Source organism: Scyliorhinus torazame, chromosome 13, assembly GCF_047496885.1.
Source record: "Scyliorhinus torazame isolate Kashiwa2021f chromosome 13, sScyTor2.1, whole genome shotgun sequence".
NCBI lineage: Eukaryota > Metazoa > Chordata > Chondrichthyes > Carcharhiniformes > Scyliorhinidae > Scyliorhinus > Scyliorhinus torazame.
The window spans coordinates 82,179,579-82,197,560 of record NC_092719.1 but is presented as its reverse complement, the minus strand read 5'-3'; the positions used below and the strand labels follow the sequence as shown (position 1 = coordinate 82,197,560).

At 47.7% G+C, this 17,982-nt stretch overlaps 1 protein-coding gene across 5 annotated transcripts in view; it reads left to right on the top strand.

Moving 5' to 3' along the window:
• The window catches only part of tmcc3 (transmembrane and coiled-coil domain family 3), a 243,912-nt gene extending 228,523 nt beyond the window's left edge, over positions 1 to 15,389 (top strand). For all 5 annotated transcript variants that reach the window (XM_072471878.1, XM_072471879.1, XM_072471882.1 and 2 more), the window contains exons 3-4: positions 2,422 to 2,557; positions 11,172 to 15,389. In XM_072471878.1, the coding sequence (XP_072327979.1) occupies positions 2,422 to 2,557; positions 11,172 to 11,465 (430 nt within the window). In that variant the 3' untranslated portion in view covers positions 11,466 to 15,389. The remainder of the gene's footprint in view (positions 1 to 2,421; positions 2,558 to 11,171) is intronic.
• The last annotated feature ends 2,593 nt before the right edge of the window (positions 15,390 to 17,982 follow it).

Here is a 17,982-nt window from a genome sequence, read left to right as displayed (position 1 = left end):
GTACAATGTTCAGCACCATTCATGAGCTCTCAGATATTGAAGCAGTTTGTGTCCAAATGCAGCAAGACTTGGACAATATCCAAGCTTGGGCTGACAAGAGGCAAGTAACATTTGCACCACACAAGTGCTAGGCAGTGACCATCTCCGACAAGAGAGAATCTAACCATCGCCCCATGACATTCAATGGCATTATCATTGCTGACTCAACATGGCGGTTATCATTGACCAGAAACGGGGCAGCACGGTGTCGCAGTGGTTAACACTGCTGCCTCACGGCGCCGAGGACCCGGGCTCGATCCCATCCCCGGGTCACTGTACATGTGGAGTTTGAACATTCTTCCTGTGTCTGGTTGGGTCTCACTCCCACAACCCAAAAGGATGTGCAGGGTAGGTGGATTGGCCATGCTAAATTGTCCCTTAATTGGAAATTTTAAAAGAATCATTGATCAGAAACAGAACTGGACTAGCCAGATTTATACTGTGGCTACCAAAACAGGTCAAAGGCTAGGAATCTTGCCGGGAGTAACCCATCTCCTGACACCATCCCCCCCCCCCCCCCAAGCAACAAGTCAGGAGTATAATGAATACACTCCACTTGCCTGGATGAGTGCAGCCCCAACAACACTCAAGAAGCTCGACAGCATCCAGGACAAAGCAGCCCTGCTTGATTGGCACCCCTTCAACACACATTCAATCCCTCCACCATGACGAACAATCGTGTGTACCATCTACAAGATGCACTGCAGTAACTCACCAGGGTTCCGTAGGCAGCACCTTCCAAACCCACGACCACTACCATCTAGATAGAAGGACAAGGGCAGCAGACACATGGGAACATCACCACTTGGAGGTCCCCTCCAAGACACTCACCATCCTGACTTCGGAAAACATCACTGTTCCTGGATCAAAATCCTGAAACTCCCTCCCTAACAGCACTGTGGGTGTACCTACACCTTAAGGACTGCCACGATACAAGAAGGCAGCTCACTACCACCTTCTGAAGGGTAGCTAGGGATGGGCAATAAATGCTGGCCCAGCCAGCGATGCCCATATCCCATGAATGAATAGAAATAAAAATGTTCTAAAGTATTCCCTGCACAGTTCAACATGGAACCAAAGGGCCGATTAGCCATCTAATGTGCTGCAATGACTGAGTCTCATTTTCCTTCAACTCATCAGCAGCCTCATCACCTTAAACAGGAGACTAGAGATTTGGAAGCTTGGTGTAAGGTGTACAGGTCGCATAAGTATGGTGTATTCACTTGAGTATAGGAGATAAAGGGAAGATATTTGCAGATTTAATAGGATAGAGAGAAATGTTTTCCTCTGGTGGGGGAACCCAGAACAAAGGGCAGCATGGTAGCACGAGTGGATGGCACTGTGGCTTTACAGCGCCAGATTCGATTCCCCGCTGGGTCAATGTCTGTGCGGATTCCGGTTTCCTCCCACTGTCCAAAGACAGGTTAGGTGGATTGCCCTTAGTGACCAAAAAGGTTAGGAGGGGTTATTGGGTTATGGGGATAGGGTGGAAGTGAGGGCTTAAGTGGGTCGGTGTAGACTCGATTATGTTCTATGTTCTAAAGGGGCATAATCTTAAAATTGGAGCTTGGCCATTCAGGGGTGATATGAGGAAGCGTCCCCTCCTGTCTCAATGTTCCTAAATCATATTCGCCTATCAGCCAGCATTTGTTCTGTTGTGAGGAGAGTTCCTCTCTGGTTGAGGTGGCTTTCCGTTTTGGCCTGGTTATTTCTAGCATGTAATATGCGATCTAACCACCGGATGGGGCTGTATCACAATGTGAAATACAGGACATAGCTAAGTTGATTTAAATTGTCCAGACTCTCGTATTCTAGAATCATAGAATTTAGAATCATAGAATTTACAGTGCAGAAGGAGGCCATTTGGCCCATCGAGTCTGCACCCTACTTAAGCCAATGCCTCCACCCTATTCCTGTAACCCCACCTAAACTTTTGGACACTAAGGGGAAATTTAGCATGACCAATTCACCTAACCTGCACATCTTTGGACACACAGAATTTCTCAGAGAATAATTAAGTGACTTCAAGTTGCATTATGTACAGTGAAGTGAACACATTGAGGTGTCAACATTACTTCTGAATGGGTTCAAGCCCAACTGCTAAGACTTGAGCGTCAATGCATCACTGGGTTAGCTGTTGTCTTTTCAATGACACCCCAAAAACATCAACCCTCTCAGGAATGTAAACTATCCCATGGCAGTAATCAAAAAAGAGCAATGGAAGTTCTCCTTGGTGTGATGGCCAATATTTACCCCTTAACCAATATCAGTCAAACAGATTATCTGGTCACGGTGCTATCGAAATGCAAGTCTTTCTTTCATAATAAGACAGTCACTTAAAATGCGGCCCAGAAGGTCAGTTCTGATTGGTTTTGTTTTTAGGTCAGCGCGCCTGGAAGATCAGCTGAATGACCTCACTGAACTCCATCAGCACGAGACGATTGATCTAAAACAAGAGCTGGCAAGCATTGAGGAAAAGGTTGCCTATCAGTCCAATGAACGAGCTCGCGACATGCAGGTATACAGCTTTCTGCAATGAACTATGAGAGCACTGCTGTCTCTGTAATGTTTCTATATTCACATTATAACTGCATCACCCTGGGCATTCAGGCCAACACTGGTGCCTAATTAAGCAATGCCTCAATTTTAAAATTTTCATCCTCCTGTTCAAATCCCTCCATTGTCTCAGTCCACCCCCATCTCATCTCTGTAACCTCCTCCAGTCCCTCAGCCCTCACAGATCTCTGCTCTGCTCCCATCCCAGCCTCTTGAGCATCCACAGCTTCCTATATTCTCCGTTGGTGACCGCAGCCCTGAACTTTAACACCTCAGCATCATTCTAGATCTTGAGCGGGCATCTCACAAGCTACAGTCCACAAGTGACCTCCGTGAGGTCACAGATGCCCTGTTTGCCAAGGCAGCTAACTATAGAAACTTTGACCTGGACCAAGCCCAACAGGATGCCCAGGCAGCAGGATTCTCCACCATTGGCCGGATGGTCCAGGAGGTAATAGATGGCACACATGTCACCTTGCATGCACCGGGCCATCAGGGAGTGCCCTATATCAATAGGAAGGGGTTCCACTTCCTGAACGTCTAGCTCGTGAATGACCACCACATGAAGATTATGTAGGTGTGTGCACGCTTCCCAGGGAGTGTGCACAACAGCTACATCCTGGGGCAGTTGGACAGCTCCACCCTCTTCGAGGAGCACCCCAGGATGGGTGGCTGGCTCTTGGTGGAAAAGGGGTACCCACTGAGGACCTGGTTAGTGACGCCAGTATGGAGGCCAGAGACCAAAGAGGAGACCCAATACAACGAGGCCCATGTGGCCACCTGGACAGTCATGGAGCGGTGCATCGGACTCCTCAAGATGCAGTGCCAATGCTTCGACTGCTCCGGTGGTGCCCTGCAGTACACTGCCTGCTTTGTGGTGGTCTGTTCTGCCCTCCACAACCTCCCACAGCAGCGGGGAAACGTGCTGGAGGTTGGTGATAAGGAACATGTAGCCACCTGCGAGGATGAGGAGGAAGAAGATGTTGAGGTGGCGTGAAATCAACACACAATATTCCAATCAACAGTACCAAAGAAGAACAAGGTAGCCTGTCTCAACGACCACCGACCGGTGGCCCTGACATCTGTTATCATGAAATGCTTCGAGCGGCTAGTCATGAGACGAATCACTGCCAGCCTCCCAGACAGTCTCGATCCACTGCAGTTTGCCTATCATCGCAACCGGTCCACAGCAGATGCGATCTCTCTGGCCCTACAATCAACACTCAAACACCTCAACAACAAGGACATCTATGTAAGACTGCTGTTCATAGACTACATCTCGGCCTTCAACATCGTTATCCCAACAAGATTAATAACCAAACTCCGCAATCTTGGATTTGACCACCCCCTGTGCAGCTGGATCTCAATTTCCTCACCAACAGACCTCAATCTGTCAGGATAGGTAACAGCACCTCCTCCACAATAGCCCTCAACACTGGAGCCCCGCAAGGATGTGTGCTCAGTCCTCTACTGTACTCCCTATACACACATGACTGTGTGGCAAGATTTAACTCCAACTCAATCTGTAAGTTTGCGGATGATACGACTGTGGTGGGCCGTATCTCAACGACAAATCAGACTACAGAAAGGAGATAAATCACTTGGTTGCATGGTGCACCGAAAAGAACCTCTCTCTAAATGTCGGAAAGACCAAGGAACTGATCATTGACTTCAGGAAGTGCAGCACGACTCACACTCCCGTCTGCATCAATGGCTCCGAAGTGGAGATGGTCGATAGCTTTAAGTTCCTGGGGCGTCACCATCACCAACAGTCTGGCCTGGTCCACTCACGTTGATGCAACAGTCAAGAAAGCCCAACAACGTCTCTACTTCCTACGGAAGCTAAAGAAATTTGGCATGTCTGCATTGACTCTCTCAAACCTCTACAGATGTGCGATAGAGAGCATCCTATCCGGCTGCATCACAGTCTGGTATGGCAACTGCTCGGTCCAAGATCGCAAGAAACTGCAGTGTGGTGAACTCAGCCCAACACATCACACAAGCTTGCCACCTTCACATTGATTCTGTATACACCTCTCGCTGCCTCAGGAAGGCAGACAGCATTGTCAGAGACCCCTCCCACCCAGGCATTGCCTTCTTCCAGACCCTTCCATCAGGCAAAAGGTACAGTAGTCTGAAGACTCGCACATCCAGACATAGGAACAGCTTCTTCCCCACAGCTACAAGACTCCTCAATGACTCCCCGTCAGACTGATCTGTTCCCTGCAAGAACACTATTCACGCCACCCTATGCTGTTCTTGCTCATGTGTTTGCTTTGGTTGGCCCCTTGTTCCGCATTGTAACCAATCACTGTTTGTCGACATTTGTCAATGTTCTCTGTTGATTATTCTTGTGTCTACTATGTACGTACTGTGTACGTTCCTCCGCCGCAGAAAAATACTTTTCACTGTACTTCGGTACATGTGACAATAAATCAAATCAAATAGGCACTGTGAGCGGGTCACTGTCGAGGGCAGGGGGGTGATGATAACCCACAGAGAGCTGAATGCCGGTGCTCCGCAATCTATGCCATCGTCTGACCTCTGTCTGTCTGCTGAATGCTCGCTCACACCCATCACCTGCATGCAGGGAGGGAGAGATGCCTGGAGAGATGGGCCAAGGGTTTGGAGGTCAGCCCACACTGCGGAAGAAAGTGACAGAGGCATTATACTGGTTGTGCACAAGGATGTTTATTGTGTTTTACAATTTCCCACTCTCCCGAAGGTGCTGCCCACCTTACCCTCCTCACTCCTTCACCCCCTACATACCACCATCCACCCTGTCCCCCCTCCCCCAGTGCCCTCAGTGATCCTCAGTATGCTTTGCCTTCCTAACTCTTCCTTACCACTAGGTATCTAGGTGTCTCCCCAGGATGCACATCAGAGGTGGAGGCAGCCAGCTGCTTACCTTGTCCTGTGGCCTTCGATGACCCTGACGGGCGTCCTCTGGGGGCTCTGGGGCCAGAGAGCCCCGACTCGCTTGTTGGCGGCACATGCACAGCCATGCAGAAGCGTGGTGCTCACCAGATTGTGCCCCAGGAGCCTGACCACTAACATGTCCCACCGAGGTGTGTGCACTGCGCTGGTGGAGGGCAGGGATGACAGTTGTGACACGGCTATAACGGTGGCATCCTCGGAGCTCTCCTCAGAGGTGTTCACATGGGAGACGGAGAGGGGCCACCTGGGATGGGCCGGTGCCATTGGCTGGAGGAGCTGTGGGAGAATGGACATGGGGTCAGTGGAAGGGATGGGTCAGTCAGTAAGGCAATACCCAACTCGCGTGTGACAGGTCCTCTGGGAGGAGCCCGGTGGTTCCTCACCTCTGCGACATCCACCAGCCTCCGCATTGGTGACGGCCCTGTCCTCGGCCACACCGGTCACCTCCAGGGCCCGCTCCTCGAAGGTGGTAAAGATTCTGATGTCTGGCACCCCACACCAGTCTGGGCCCTCTCCCGGTGATTGTGGGAGAGCTTTTCCTGAGGAGATACAGAGAGTGCATAATTAGCCACACGCATGGTTCACAGTGGTGTGAGGGTGTGTGTGAAGGGAGGGTTGGGGGGTGCTGATGTGGGAGGGGGTGGAGGAAGGGCTAGAGGGGTTGAAGATGAAGGGAGGGTGGGGGGAAGGTTGGAGGTTACATGGAGAGTGGGGGACGGATGCTCCTGTGGGAGTGGAAAGGCCTCGGGCGGGTGAGGGGGGGGGGCTGACCCTTCTGGACCCTTGGGGGAATAGGACATTCCTCCTGGCCTCCATAGAGTCTAGCAGCCTCCCCAGGTCAGCATCCCCGAATCTTGGAGCCTGTCTCCTCGGAGCCATTGTTATCAGCTGGCTGGGGTTGCCTGAGCAAGTGCACCAAAGTGCTGCTCGAACCTGTTAGCGGGGTGCTGGCGAACGCGGTGCCAGCGAATCAGCTGGCGAGCCTTCATTTGCGGTGAGAAGCCCGTGGGGGCCTCATTAAGTGAACCAATTAACGTTGCATAGCGTTGCTGGCCTCGCTGGGCCGAGCGCCAGGAAGCTTGCGACAATTCCCGCTCGCTACAACACTTGGAAATCTTTCTGGAGAATCGCGGCCCAAGTTTCACTGAATGGCAGTGGGGAACTCGACAGCAGCGCTAGCGGAAAACTCCCTGAAAAACCCGCCACAAATGATATTAGAAATTTTTCTAATTAGAAATTAGAATCGCGCTCTTAGAAATGTTTTGGTTGAATCGCACCCACAGTGTGTCCCTCATTCATTGCTCTTTTAAAATTTTTTTTAGAGTACCCAATTAAGGGACAATTAAGTATGGCCAATCTACCTACCCTGCACATCTTTGGGTTGTGGGGTTGAGAGCCACGCAGACACTGGGAGAATGTGCAAACTCCACAAGGCCAGTGACCCGGGGCGGGGATCGAACCCGTGTCCTCGGCGCCGTGAGGCACCCGTGCTAACCAATGCACAACCGTGCCGCCCAGTCACTGCTCTTGATGATGGGTTTCAGAATGTGACATTTTACGAGAAAGTTGGGTCTGTTGTTCTTTTTTTTTGTGTTAAGAAACATAGAAAATTGTCGCCAACTTGTTAAGTCCTACAAAGCAGTTCGCACTTTCTTAGAAGCCCGATGGTTATCTTAAAACAGTACTCACTGCAGTTAGTCACACCCAATGACATGCTTGCAGGCAGAGTCAGCAAAGGGGCAGATTAAAATGGAGTTAAAACATTACTGTCCATGTAGTTACTGCCTGTTTCACTTCCCTCTCAAGCTGACCTCTGCTGTGACACTGCGTGCTTTTACGACAGGAGAGCTGTGTGACACAGAAAGAGGATTTGAAAGGGGGAAATAAGCAAATCTGTAACAAAAAGAAAAACTCAGTTGGCTGGTGGTGGGATCTTCTGGTCTCAGCGCTGTCAATGGATTCTTCCATTGAATCCACCTCGTCGGCGGCCGGACGGGAAAATCCCACTGGCAAGAATGGCCGGAAAATTCCCATCTCCATTTCAAATCAACAGAAGTTTAAAGGTCATTCGGCAATGTGATTGGTTGCACAAAGAACTTTTGAAAGACCAAGAAGGAATCAAAGAGATGACAGACTTTTAAAAGATTTTAAACTGTCGGCTGTTTGCTGTCTCTCTTTGGAGTCACGGATTCAAACTTTGATTCTAGTTTGATACTTCAGAGCTGTGCTGTTGAATGTGCCTGTATCCTAACTTGCACCAAAACACGTTCACTCATCGCCCCCTCCACTTACTGGCCTAGTTCCTAGTGTGACAATGTCTCAATTTTAAAGTTGTTTTCCTTGTTTTCAAATCCCTCCACAGCCTCATCCCTCCCTGTCTCTGTAACCTCCTCTCGAACTACAATGTCCTGAGCATCCGGTTCAGGCCTCCTGCATATTCCCCACTTCCTTTGTTCCATTGACAGCCTTCACTGCCTAGCACTAAGCTCTGGAATTCCTGCCCTACACCTCTTCACATCGCTACCTATCTCCCCCACACAAGTGCGGCATGGTGACACAGTGGTTAGCACTGCTGCCTCATGTGGTAATATCAGGTATTGCGGTACCTGAGAGGTGGATGACCATTGGTTAGACCCAGGAGTCTACCATTGGCTGATGTACTTAGCTCCGCCCTGAGAGGCGGAGTATAAGAACTGGTGCCATCCCAGCAGTCTTCACTCTCTGTATCGAAGCTGCTGGGGAAGAGTTCTAGCAGATTAAAGCCTTCAGTTATGAATCACTTCGTCTTGAGAGTAATTGATTGCGCATCACCTCACAACTCCAGGAACCCAAGTTCAATTCCAGCCTTGGGTGACTGTGTGGAGTTTTCACATTCTCCCCATGTGTGCGTGGGTTTCCTCCGGGTGCTCTGGTTTCCTCCCACAGACCAAAAGATGTGCAGGTTAGGTGGATTGGCCATGATAAATTGTCCCTTAATGTACAAAGATTGGAGGAGTGATGGGGGATAGGGTGGGTGAGTGGGCCTAGGCAGGGAGCTCTTTCAGAGGGTCAGAGCAGGCTCCATGGGCCGAATGGCCTCCTTCTGCACTATAAGGTGCTATGATTCAACAGAAAATGGTGGATAAACGCAGCAGATCTGAGAGTATCTATGGGGAGAGAAATAAGAGCTAACATTTTGATTCCGTATGACTCTTCTTCAGAGCTGCTCATCCACCCCCTTCATTTCATATGGGATCTTAATTTGCACAAACTGGCTTCCACATTTTTGGCTGCAAAGCAAAATTTGACTGCACTCGGCCAGAAATGAAAGTCATTCGGGTGATGAGAAGTGCTATGTGACGGCGTAAATGCAAACCTTTATTTTTAGGGCTCTTTGATGGATGAATCTGTTGTTTAGAGTCCATGAGATTCACTAATGAAGCTTCAAATCTTAACACTGATCTTAGGAGGCATTAGACCAGACCTTGACTTTGTATAATACTGTAAAATGATATCTGCCCTGAGTTTTTATTTCCATGGATGTCAACTTATTATCACCTGTTTTCTAATGCCTGACAAACTCTGGATCATAAGACCATAAGACATAGGAGCGGAAGTAAGGCCATTCGGCCCATCGAGTCCACTCCACCATTCAATCATGGCTGATTTCAACTCCATTTACCCGCTCTCTCTCCATAGCCCTTAATTCCTCGAGAAATCAAGAATTTATCAACTTCTGTCTTAAAGACACTCAACGTCCCGGCCTCTGTGGCAATGAATTCCACAGACCCACCACTCTCTGGCTGAAGACATTTCTCCTCATCTCTGTTCTAAAGTGACTCCCTTTTATTCTAAGGCTGTGCCCCCGGGTCCTAGTCTCCCCTGCTAATGGAAACAACTTCCCTACACCCACCCTATCTAAGCCATTCATTATCTTGTAAGTTTCTATTAGATCTCCCCTCAACCTCCTAAACTCCAATGAATATAATCCCAGGATCCTCAGACGTTCATCGTATGTTAGGCCTACCATTCCTGGGATCATCCGTGTGAATCTCCGCTGGACCCGCTCCAGTGCCAGTATGTCCTTCCTGAGGTGTGGGGCCCAAAATTGCTCACAGTATTCTAAATGGGGCCTAACTAATGCTTTATCAAGCTTCAGAAGTACATCCCTGCTTTTATATTCCAAGCCTCTTGAGATGAATGACAACATTGCATTTGCTTTCTTAATTACGGACTCAACCTGCAAGTTTACCTTTAGAGAATCATGGACTAGGACTCCCAAGTCCCTTTGCACTTCAGCATTATGAATTTTGTCACCGTTTAGAAAATAGTCCATGCCTCTATTCTTTTTTCCAAAGTGCAAGACCTCGCACTTGCCCACGTTGAATTTCATCAGCCATTTCTTGGACCACTCTCCTAAACTGTCTAAATCTTTCTGCAGCCTCCCCACCTACTCCATACTACCTGCCCCTCCACCTATCTTTGTATCATCGGCAAACTTAGCCAGAATGCCCCCAGTCCCATCATCTAGATCGTTAATATATAAAGAGAACAGCTGTGGCCCCAACACTGAACCCTGCAGGACACCACTCGTCACCGGTTGCCATTCCGAAAAATAACCTTTTATCCCAACTCATTGGCACAGCTGGGGAAGGGAGAATCCCGCCCATTGTCTGTGAACTCTGCTCTGTTGTACACTTTAGCCCCATCTGCGGTTCGATGCAGCAGCTGGGTTTCTTCCACAGTTGCGGTGAAACTACAGTAGCAGAACAGGAAATTCCCCGCCACTGACCTGGCTGAACGCCACAGGTTCTCAACAACAAACGCAGCCCATGGAAAATGCACCCCCAACTGAATGGAAATTTCAAATTGAGCTACCAACATTAATTGACATTTAGGATGATGTAGGGAAAAAAGCGGAGTTTGGGTATGTCGTAGAAAAGGGCCATGCCACCTTATAGGCTTGCTACTGAATAATGGGTGAAGTGAGACAGGGAACACAGTGGATGCCGCAGGAGAGTAAAGGAGCACAACTAGACAATTGCTGAGCTCAGGGAAAGCAAAGCCATGCATTCATCTGTGAACCAGGATCTTAAAGTCAAGTAGGCCTTGAAATATTGGCCAAAGCAAACCATGCTTTTGCCTAATTACGAGAAAAGGGCATTGGTCTGAAACATTATAACAGGCCCGAGTTTAACCCATCCACTTGCCCAAAGTTTAAAATCTGGCCCATTAACGTATTTCTCTCTCCATTGATGCAGGACGAAGTGTTTTCCACCGTTTTCTGTTTTTATCCAATATTTGTTTAGTTCATTTAATACAGCTATTTTTAGGGGAGCACGGTGGTACAGTGGTTAGCACTGCTGCCTCACGCCGCTGAGGACCCGGGTTCGATCCCGGCCCCGGATCACTTTCCGTGTGGAGTTTGCACATTCTCCCAGTGTCTGCGTGGGTCTCACCCGCACAACCTAAAGATGTACAGGGTAGGTGAAGTGGCCACACTAAATTGCCCCTTAATTGGAAAAAAAAAAGAATTGGATTCTCAAAATTTTTTTTTAAAAAAGGACAACTATTTTTATTTCTGATATTCATCCCAAATCGTACATTCTGTGACCTATTTTAGCCACTGAAGTGTCTACCTTTTCCGTGTCCCTCTGTAGGAAGCGTTGGAATCATGCCAGACGCGACTCGCCACCTTGGAGTTACACCAACAGCAGCAGCAAGTGCTACAGATCGAAAACGCTAATGCCAAGGTGCTGCTCGGAAAATGTATCAACATCTTTCTGGCCATCATGACTGTCATCCTCGTTTGTGTCTCTACCATTGCCAAGTTCAGTATCCCGCTCATGAAGAGCCGTTTACACATTATATGTACGATCTCCGCAATCTTCTTCGTTTTTATCTTTTGGAGAAAATGGGATCAGATTCAGTGTCTCGTTGATCATATTATATGAATTCACTGTGATTTGGAATGCCGGTTGAGCTTGTGATGAATTATATTAATCTGTAACAAAACATTTGAACTAAGGAAAATGTTTAAAATAAGGACAGGAAACATTTGTCCAATTACCTCGGTAGTAAAGAACCAACACTGAATGGCTTTTGCAAAGCACTTTATTTGATATGTCCAATTAGTTACTTTGTGGCAACATCTGTTGCTTTTACAGCCCCCGATCATAGTCTTCTTTGTTACCCTTTGACCCTACGTTGTGTGCAACTTCCTACATCTGAAATGGTCTTTTGGCCAAGAGTGATCTATCTGAATGTGGAGGGATCAGTGGTTTCTGACCGTTTTCTACTTCCTGGATCAACTGGTGAAAGGAGATTGGGATGGGGCAGAGTGGAATGAGAATGTTGTAGTTTCCAATATTGGAATTTTGTTTTCCTGAGTGTGCTGCTGAACAGGCGAGTGAAGCTGAACTTGTGGACGGCAGGAAGATGAGGCAAAGACCGGCCTGCACCCGGCCACAAGTGTAACTGATTATTTCATTCAACCTATCAGGTCTCACAGGTTTCGGCCAATTGGAACATCATGAACTATCTGTCAAGCCTATCCTGATAAATGGGCATTTGGGTAAATGTTTCTGATCAGTGTTTATACTCCCAACTTTGAACTGCACACCTGCCTCACCAAGAGAAAGTGATTGAAAATACTTCTTGGTGCAGTCGATTTCTGTGGGGCAGGTGGAGGATTGTCAGGTCTATTTACACTTGTTTATGGGGGTCACTAAATGATCACTGGAATGGTCATTTAGAAACCCAGGGTAATTCTCTACAGACCTGGGTCCGAATCCCACCACAGCAGATGTTGAAATTTGAATTCAATAGAAATCTGGTATTGAAAGTCTAATGATGACCATGAAACCATTGCCAATTGTTGTAAAACGCCATCTGATCCACTAATGTCCTTTAGGGAAAGAAATCTGTCGTCGTTACTTGGTCTGGTCTACATGTGACTCCAGATCAGCAGCAATGTAGTTGACTCCCGGAAATGGCCGAGCAAGCCACTCAGCTCAAGGGCAACTAGGGATGGGCAATAAAGGCTGGTCCAGCCAGCAACACCCACATCCCATGAACACATTTTTAAAATCTTGTTTTGAAGAGATCTATTCTAAATACACTGTAGTATAGTCATTTTATATACCTCACAATAAGGCACATTTATCATGTTTTTATAAATTGTCTAGTTTTTCATGTATGTATTCACCAACAAAATGCAATCCATCCGTAACCAGAACACCACAGGACCAGGGTTGGCTATTTGTTCAACTCTGGACATCTCCAACAGACGTAAAATGAGATTACTTTAAAACACAGAAGACTTTGACTTTTGCCTAGGTAGTCCTGTTAATGAAGAGCCATCCTTTGAAGAGCTATTTTGCGAGGCTTTGCTCCCATGCAGGACCTGGCTAAATAGAAGTGTTACATTCTTCTGCTTATCACAAACACACCAATCACAACAAGAATTGATAAAACAAGAATGTGGGTTCATTATTTGAAGCTTGGACTATATAAAAGTAACAGTAACCGTGAGTTATGTACATCTGTCTGATCTACATGACTGCTGCTCTGTTCTGTCTACAGTCCTGGAATTATACATCATATCCTGTCTCATGGTGGGTAATGATGGACAGCAGTTTAGGTTACACAGCCATAAAGGTACATGCACATCACTTCACAGCAAGAAGCGAGGTTGAACAAAGCACTGTAAGGCTGTAGTACGACCCACTTTGTGAGGTTCGCACTAAAAGCTTGACCACACAAAATTATCCCATTAGTCTTAGCTTATGATTGTAATGTGATCTGGATGACATTCATAAAGTAGTGCCTGTGTGCCGCATAAATAAAATCTATTGATGGCTCACAGGCGAGAGACTCAAAATTAAAAGATAATTTTCTGAAAATTGCATTTGAAGGGTTTTGGTTTTATCCAGGATGTAATTCTAAAATGAAAATATTGATCATTTATTAATTAGATGTCTAATTAGATGATTAATTCAAATCTAGTTTACAAAAGCTCTTTTAAGGCTCCAGGGTTTCGTTTTTGCTTAGTTGGGTGTGCAATAAGTGTGGTAATGTTTAAGAATCCCCAAACCGAGTGACTCAGAATTTCCCGCAAGGTGGAGTTTCTGTTTATCTGATATGGTGTGCACAACCATTTCCTGTTGGGCAACACACTGACTGTGGGTAAGAGCTAAGATGTAAAGACTGTGTAGACAGCTATTTTCCTGATGTTTAACTGGCTAAAAATTGTGCAGCTACCAGAACTAACCACTGGTAAGCTTTCTGCTGATTATCCAGCCAATGACAACCTATCCATGAAGGCATTGGCTTGCCTTGAAGAGGTACTTGGGGGAATATACCAAATCCCAGTGACTTGTCCACCCATCCAGATCTGTTATGAACCTGCTTCTGGTTAATCATCAGCAATACCTTCAGACTCATGGAACAACTGGATGTAAATATCTGTCACATTTTATTATGGGCATGACTGTTTGTCAGACCCAGTCATCTGGTAGTTTGGTTTGATGTTTCAACCTCAAACCTGGATAGTGTCCTGAGATGAGTACATATGAATGGGATAGGAAATGTATGGGCTCAGTGGAAATATAAGTTTACTGATTTAGCACTTGTAATGCAATTCTCTAATCCATGCTCTCTGTGAGTTCCAGGAGGGATGTGATCTGATGAACATGCCATACAATTTGACGTTGACAATATACACTGTTGAGAGGTCTTGTGGCACATTGGGTAGCATCCCTGCTTCTGAGCAAAAACTCTGGGTTCAAGTCCCACCATAGGACTTGATGTCCAAGGAAAATGTGTTCAGAATGCAGTCAAACAGGTTGATTATAATCCTGCAAATCCTTCCAACACATGCCAATGGCAGGCGGTAAGAACGGGAGAGATTTCTGATCAGCCAGATGATGGGAAATAAAGTTGGAAATTCCACCATCACTATCCATAGCTCTAGACTACAACATGCTTGTAAAAGTGCATGTTGCCACAGTAACTCAGACTCTGAGACTGAACTGTTACACACCGTCACTGTTTATGCCTGCAAGGTGGCTTGGAGTTAAAAAAAACTCTTTTAAGAGTTTCCAATTGAACTCTTTTGTTTTCCTGTAAAAAAATATTCCACAATCTTTTTCCTTTTCAATGTCCACCAAAGAAATCCACCTGTAACAAGGGACGGATTCTCCGTTCGTTCAAGGCATCGAGATTCTCCGGTCCTGCTTCCGGGAATGGGAGATTTGGCTGAGCGACAATATCTCCATCGCTAGCAGTGGGGCGGACTCGCCACGGAGAATCCTGGCCTAGAACTCCATGGGACATGGGTTGGTATTTCGTTCAAAAGTAAACATCACTAACAAAAATAATCTTCGGAATACCAAAAAGATGATGAGAACAAAAATCATGGAGTCTGCAGATCCTCTGTTGAGTTTATCTACGCTGATTTGATTTCACAAACGTCTCCTGTTTGTTACTTTGACCTGTATTGATTTGCTATTTTTCTACGGATCCTGGCGAGGTTCATTAAAATGCTTATGTTGACTGTGTTGGTACACTATGGTGCTAAGAGATTGCTTTAAGCCTTGTGAAGGTGAGTTAACTGTGGCAAACCCAAATATGTTTAATAATGAAAGTTACAGGTTCCCTTTCTCGCAATGTCAGGGATTCAGAAATGAAACATGTTTTAGACTGGATGTTTAATGCAAACAATTGTGCATCAGAATCATCACAAATAGATTTGGTGAAATTGTGTTTTCGATTATTTGTAAAGCACAGCTCTGACAAACCAATTTAAAAACTCATTGTACAGTGTATGATTCTTAACTTAAAAATGACAAATGAATATATAAAGTACATTCCATGAAGTACAATCTCACTGTACCATTATTTCTGCCTAATGGATCCCTTACCTTTCCTTAGAATTTTGCTTTGTTTTTGACCTTACTGTGCTAGGTTTTATACATACTGGTCACCAATCACACCACTGATTGCTTCCCCTTTAAATGGGCCACCATAAAATGACCCCATCCTATATTCACCCAGCAGTGGGGGTAGGGATCTGCTCTGTGGGGAACCTGAACAGTAAATCCCTGGCGGTGGGCGGGCTTTCATGGTGGGCCTTGTTCAAAGAAGGTCTGTGCCTGGTTAAGGTACCCCGTATCAGGATGGGGAGTGGGGAGGGGGGGGGGAGGAGGAGTTCCCCATTTCTCCCCCGCCCCACCCTGTCCCCTTGCCCCACCCTGTCCCCTCGCCTCTCACCCCACCATCACACAGCCATGCTTGGGTCCTGGACCTCAGGTAGATGTAGTACTGGTGACAGCCACCACCTCCCTTATGGCGCTGCCACGTAATGGAGAGAGGCCGGCCACTGATTGGCCAGCAACTGCCGGCGAGCAGGATTTCTGCTCCCGGGGTTCTTGATCCCGAGGAAGGACTACCACTGCCCAATTGGCACTTCATTTGTGGGCCCTCCTGAAAAGGGGCGATGCAGGGTTCGTCTCCATTAAATAACACCCAATGTGTGAAAGGAACCCGAGGCGTGAAGAAAGTATTACTTGCATTTATATAGCACCTTGTGGAATGACGGGATTTCCCAAAGTGCTTCACAGCCAATGAAAGACTTAAAAAAAAATATTTTACACATAACAACAACAGAAACAGGTAATAATAAACTCCCCCGCAACCCCTAACCACCCCCCCCCAGAAAGCCAATTAAACATCCCACCAAAGTCCCCCCCCCCCTCAACAACTAATAATGACTAGCTCTTTAAAGTACAAAATAAATGGCTGCCATCTTCAATAGAACCCCTCACGGTCTACTTAACTTCCTCGAGATACGAACACTCCATACGATCCCCAGTTATACCGAGGCATTGGATGGAATGCTGACTTCAGCCAATCAGCACCCGCCTTCCAGCAATCAGCGAGGGGAAGGCCAAAACATCAGCCCCTGCCCCATTCTGCAGCTCAGGCGCGTCTGATGCCCTGAATATGGCCTCGAGGGGGACAAGGCTTCAGTTCAGTTTGTATAATCGGCAACATGTCACCAAAAAAGAGGTGGCACAGTGGTTAGCACTGCTGCCTCACTGCGCCGAGGATCTGTCCATGTGGAGTTTGCACATTCTTCCTGTGTCTGCGAGAGTCTCACCCCCACAACTCAAAGAGGTAGATGGATTGGCCACGCTAAATTGCCCCTTGGAAAAAAAATTGGTACCTAAGAAGGAGAACCAGAAACCCACGAGCTTAGGACATGATCAGAATACATGTCCGGTTAGCCGGGCCGCTTCCACAACGCTCACACTCATCCTCCACTCCAGCAAATAGCTTGCTCATCCTGGACTTGGTCAAATGTACACTACCTTCAATTATATCAGCCCTAACCTCACACATGATGATGTTGCAATCACCCTATGCAGAATCTGACACCACACCCCCTCCTCCAACTCTTCCTCCATGCCCCCACACCGGCGGAAAAACCGGCACCAACGACTACGGCATCAACGGCCCCCCTCCCAAGGTGAGGAATTCTCACCTTTTTAGGGGGCTAGGTTGCCGCCGGAGTCGTCCCCGCCGCTCCAGCCGGCATCGAAGGGCTGGCGCAAGTTCGCGCATGCGCGGAACGGCCGGCGTGATCTCACGAATGGGCGGACCGGCCGGTGTATTTCCATGCAAGCGCGGGGGTTCCCTTCTCGGCGCCGGCCCCGGGCAATATGGAGGAGCCCTACAGGGGCCCGTCGCGGAGGAAAGAAGGCCCCTTACGGAACCAGTCTGCCCGCAGATCGGTAGGCCCCGATCACGGGCCAGGCCACCGTGGGGCCCCCCCCGGGGTCGGATCCCCCCGCGCCCCTCCGAGGACCGGCCCCGCACACTTACCTGCCAGATCCCGCTGTGCGTGAGGTTGATAATTCACGCCAGCGGGACTGGCCAAAAATGGACAGCCACTCAGCCTATCGGGGCCCAGAGAATCGGCGGGGGGCCGCTATCAACGGCCCCCGACTGGCACGGCGGGAATCGCGGTGGCTCCCGATAAACGGCGCCAGAGAATAGGGCAGCCGGCGGTGGGGCAGCGGGGCGGGATTCGCGCCTCCCCCCGGGATTCTCCGATCCGGCGCAGGTTCGGAGAATCCCGGCCTTTCTGTCCACCTGAGAAGACAGACAGGACCTCAGTTAAGTATTTCACTCTGACACTGAAGCACTCCCTCAGAACAGCACTGGAATATTACCTGGATCATGTGCTCATGTCTTTATAGTGGGGCTTGAACCTAAAATCAATTGACTCAGAGGTAAGCATGATACCAATTGAGCCATGGCTGATACCAGTAGGACAAGCAGGAGTGCATAAATGAGAGCACAACTACGCTAAAGGCCTACGAGCAAACCACTCACCTTGTAACCAAATATTTCCATATGAATCCTGTCACCCATGATACTTTATTTCATCAGCTTAAATGGTCCAAG